This window comes from Colobus angolensis, unplaced genomic scaffold (assembly GCF_000951035.1).
Source record: "Colobus angolensis palliatus isolate OR3802 unplaced genomic scaffold, Cang.pa_1.0 Scaffold18, whole genome shotgun sequence".
Classification (NCBI taxonomy): domain Eukaryota; kingdom Metazoa; phylum Chordata; class Mammalia; order Primates; family Cercopithecidae; genus Colobus; species Colobus angolensis.
The window spans coordinates 7,107,812-7,112,570 of NW_012114932.1; the positions used below are offsets into that span (position 1 = coordinate 7,107,812).

Here is a 4,759-nt window from a genome sequence, read left to right on the forward strand (position 1 = left end):
CAGGCTGGAGTGCAATGGTGCAATCTCGGATCACCGCAACCTCCACCTCCTGGGTTCAATCTATTCGCCTGCCTCAGCCTCCCGAGTAGGTGGGCTTACAGGCATGCACCACCACACTTGGCTAATTTCATATTTTTAGTAGAGACGGGGTTTCTCCATGTTGGTCAGGGTGGTCTCAAACTCCCAACCTCAGGTGATCCACCCATCTCAGCTTCTCAAAGTGCTGGGATTACAGCAGTGAGCCACCACACCTGGACAATTTTTATATTTTTAGTAGAGATGGGTCTTCACCATGTTGGCCAGGCTGATCTCAAACTCCTGACCTCAGGTGATCTGTCCACCTGGGCCTCCGAAAGTGCTGGGATTACAGGCATGATCCACCACACCCAGCCATAAACACATCTTTAAAAGTGTAAGAGGTCGGACGGTCAGGAGTTTGAGACCAGCCTGGCCAACATGTCGACACCCTGTCTGTACTAAAACTACAAAAATTAGCCAGGCATGGTGGTGCGCGCCTATAGTCCCAGCTACTTAGGAGGAGGCTGAGGTGGGAGAATTGCTTGAATCTGGGAGGCAGAGGTTCGGTAAGCTGAGATTGTACCACTGCACTCTAGCCTGGGCGACAGAGCGAGACGCTATCTCAAAAAAAAAAAAAAAAAAAGCATTCAGTCTACTAAATCAAAACCACAATGAGATAGCACTTCACATCCATGAAGACAGCTAGAATCACAAAGTCAGATAATAAAAAGTGTTGGAGAGGATGCGAAGAAACTGAAGTTTCATGGACTGCTGGTGGTGATATAAAGCACTATAGCCACTTTGGAAAATGGTCTGGCAGTTCTTCAAACTATTCAAAGTGGACTTACCCTATGACTCAGCAATTCTACTACTAGGTATGTACCCAAAAGAAATGAAAACTCACATCCACAAGAACTTGTACTCAAGTGTTCATAGCAGTGTTATTCATGATAGCCAAATTGGAAACAGCCCAAATGTGCATCAGTTGATAAATGCACAAAATGTGGTATATCCATACAATGGAATGAAAAGGAATGGAGTACTGATACATGCTACAACATGAATGAACTTTGAGAATATTATGTCCACAACATGAATGAACCTTGAGAATTTTATGTTCAACAAAAGCCAGACAAAAAAGTCCACATATTATTCTATGCGCATAAAAGTCCAGAATAGGAGGCCGGGCGCGGTGGCTCAAGCCTGTAATCCCAGCACTTTGGGAGGCCGAGACGGGCGGATCACGAGGTCAGGAGATCGAGACCGTCCTGGCTAACACAGTGAAACCCCGTCTCTACTAAAAAATACAAAAAACTAGCCGGGCAAGGTGGCAGGCGCCTGTAGTCCCAGCTACTCGGGAGGCTGAGGCAGGAGAATGGCGTGAACCCGGGAGGCGGAGCTTGCAGTGAGCTGAGATCCGGCCACTGCACTCCAGTCTGGGCGACAGAGCGAGACTCCGTCTCAAAAAAAAAAAAAAAAAAAAAAAGTCCAGAATAGGAAAATCTCCAGAGACAGAGAGTATTTTAGTGGTTGCCTAGGGCTGTGGATAGGAGGATGAAAAGATGGAGGGTGTTAGTTAAAGGGTGCAGTTTTATTGTGGAGTAATGAAAATGTTCCTAAAATTGACTGTGGTGATGGTTGCACATATATGTGAATATAGTAAAGCTATTGAATTGTACACTTTTTTCTTTTTAAATTTTTCTTTTTACTTTTTTTTTTTTTTAGAGACATGCCTCGCTACATTGCCTAGGCTGGTCTTGAACTCCTGGCCTCAAGTGAGCCTCCCAAAGTGCTGGGACTACAAGTGTGAGCCACCATTCCCAGCCTGAACTGTATATTTTAAGTGGGTGAACTGTATGATGCATGTACCATATCTCAGTAAAACATTTTTTAAAAAGTACTGGAGGGTATAAAGCGCAACCTGGTCTCCTAAGTCCTCTCTTCCCATTCTCCAGAGGTTACAAACACAGTTAATTTCTCAGGTCATTTGCTTGATATTTTTTTCTAAGCATGGACAGCAGCATAAACAATATATATTTATATAAATATACATTGTGAACCATTTATTTACTTCACTGTCTTTTATGACAGCACAATATTCTATTTATTCTATTGTATCCATTCCTTATTAAGTACATTCAGCATGGTCCCAAGTTTTGCTGATAGAGAACAACGGAGGTGGTTGGGTGCAGTGGCTCACACCTGTAATCCCAGCACTTTGGGAGGCCGAGGAGGGTGAATCACCTGAGGTCAGGAGGTCAAGACCAGCCTGGGCAACATGGCAAAACCCTGTTTCTACAAACAAATACAAAAATTAGCTGGGTGTGAAGGCATGCACATGTAGTCTCAGCTACTTGGGAGGCTGACGTGGGAGGACTACTTGAGCTTAGGAGGTTGAGGCTGCAGTGAGCTGAGGTTAGAGTCACCGCACCGCAGCCTGGGCAAGAGCGAACCTAGTCTCAAAAAGTAAATGAAATAAGTAAAAACAACGCGAGGAATGTGTTCTGCACACTTTTGCATTCCTGTGGAGGGACAGCTGTCTAAAGCATCTGCTCAAAGGTAAACGTATTTACAGTTTCTACTTCGCACCATTAGCACCAAGTGAACAAAATCACGTAACTCAGACCTGCCATTGGTTAATTTAGAAAATGAAGTTTAAGTGCTTGCTGCAAGTGTCTAGCTTCCCACAATGCAAGGACAGTCTGCTCACACCCATAAGGGACTCACTCTTTTTCCCAGGCCTGGGCCCTCTGGAGCTTCTCTGTATCATTATAGTAGTTATTGACAGGGAAGGTAATCACAAGGGCAGTGGCGTTATTGTAGTTTTGATCTAGAAAGGAAAAATGTGACATCAAAAAGCAGATTACAAGCACGCAGAAAATTACACACACACCAGGGGAAAAAATCACAACACAGATTTCTCAGTGGAGCTATGGACGGTATCTCTGTGCTCTAAGGATTAAACAAGAGTTTGCTGAAATAGTCTTTATGTACTTCAGTTAATGAATAAAAAGGATGTTTTTATCTGAGGTAGGCATGGTTATCATTCAGGAAGAGTAACGCTTTTTTTTTTTTTAAAGGATACAGTACATCATGTTAACAATTTTAAACAGAACAGAAAGGTGTTTATTGAAAATTCTCTCTCCTTCTCCAACATCTATTTCATTGTCTTAGTTCTCCTCCCCATACCATCTGCGAATCTTTCCAGAGCCGCTCCACACACACAAACAAACACAGATTCTTCCCCTTTCCCTCTTAACCACACAAACAGTAAAATACTATTCTGTATATTACATTTTAAAATTTTGTATCTTGGAGACTACTCCATAAAGAGTTTCCTTATTCTTTTCCTACAATATTTTCTAGTATACTTTAGCCAATCCTTCCACTGATGAGTAGTTTTGCAATTTTTTCTATTATAAATGAAGTTACTATAAATAGCCTATAAATATTTTAATGTGTAAAACACATATTTGTAGAATCAATTCTTCTTTTTTTAGGGGGGCGGGGGGCAGGAGAGGGGGACAGTGTCTTGTTCTGTTGCCCAGGCTGAAGCGCAGTGGTATGATCACGGCTTTCTGTGGCCTTGACCACCCGAACTCAATCAGTCCTCCTGCCTCAGCCTCCCAGTAGCTGGGACTAAAGGTGTGCACCACCACTGCTGGCTAACTTTTGTATTTTAGGTAGAGATGGGATTTTGTCATGTTGCCCAGGCTGGACTTGAACTACTGGGCTCAAGCGATCCTCCTGCCTTGGCCTCCCAAAGTGCTGGGATTATAGGCATGAGCCACTGCATCTGGCTAGAATCAATTCTTAAAGCATCATCACTGAATCAAAAACTACGTACATTTCTAATTTTGATAAATTCTCCCAAACTGCCTTCCAAACAAGCGGAACTATTTTTCATTCCTTTTTTTCTTCTTTTTTAGAGACAGGGTCTCACTCTGTTGCCCTGGCTGGAGTGCAGTGGCACAATTATGGTTTACTGAAGCCTTGACTTTCCAGGCTCAAGCAATCCTCCTGCCTCAGCCTCCCTTTTCATTAGTCAAGAAAATATTTACTGAGGCTGGGCGTGGTGGCTCATGCCTATGATCCCAGCACTTTGGGAGGCCAAGGTGGGTGGATCACCTTTGGTCAGGAGTTCAAGACCAGTCTGGACAACAAGGCAAAACCCTGTCTCCACTAAAAATACAAAAAATTAGCTGGGCCTGGTGGTGCATGCCCGTAATCCCATCTATTTAGGAGGTGGAGGCATGAGAATTACTTGAACCCAGGAGGCAGGGGTTGTAGTGAGCCGAGACCACGCCACCACACTCACCAGCCTGGGCAACAGAGCAAGATTCTGTCTCTGAAAAATAAAATAAAACCATTTTTTTTTGTATTTCTTGTTTTGTTAACTTTCACATGGCCTCACTCACTCTTCTTTCAGGTTATTGATCACTTTCATGAGGTTTTTTTTTTTTTTTTAAGACAGAGTCTTGCTCTTGTCGCCCAGGCTGCAGTGCGATAGCATGATCTTGGCTCACTGCAAACTCCGCCTCCAGGATTCAAGCGATTCTCCTGCCTCGGCCTCCCAAGTAGCTAGGACTACAGGCGCACACCACCACATGTGGCTAATTTTTATGTATTTTTAGTAGAGACGAGGTTTCACATTTTGGCCAGGCTGGGATGAGATCTTTATTTATTATGAAAATGCTGTCTGCTATGCATACTAATATTTTTGTCCAGTTTTTTTTTTTTT

At 43.3% G+C, this 4,759-nt stretch overlaps 1 protein-coding gene across 1 annotated transcript in view; it reads right to left on the reverse strand.

The window, feature by feature from the left end:
- NPC1 (Niemann-Pick disease, type C1) overlaps positions 1-4,759 on the reverse strand; it is a 55,743-nt gene that overhangs the window by 14,710 nt on the left and 36,274 nt on the right. Inside the window, exon 11 of the mRNA XM_011939250.1 lies at positions 2,746-2,848. Within this exon, the coding sequence (XP_011794640.1) occupies positions 2,746-2,848 (103 nt within the window). The remainder of the gene's footprint in view (positions 1-2,745; positions 2,849-4,759) is intronic.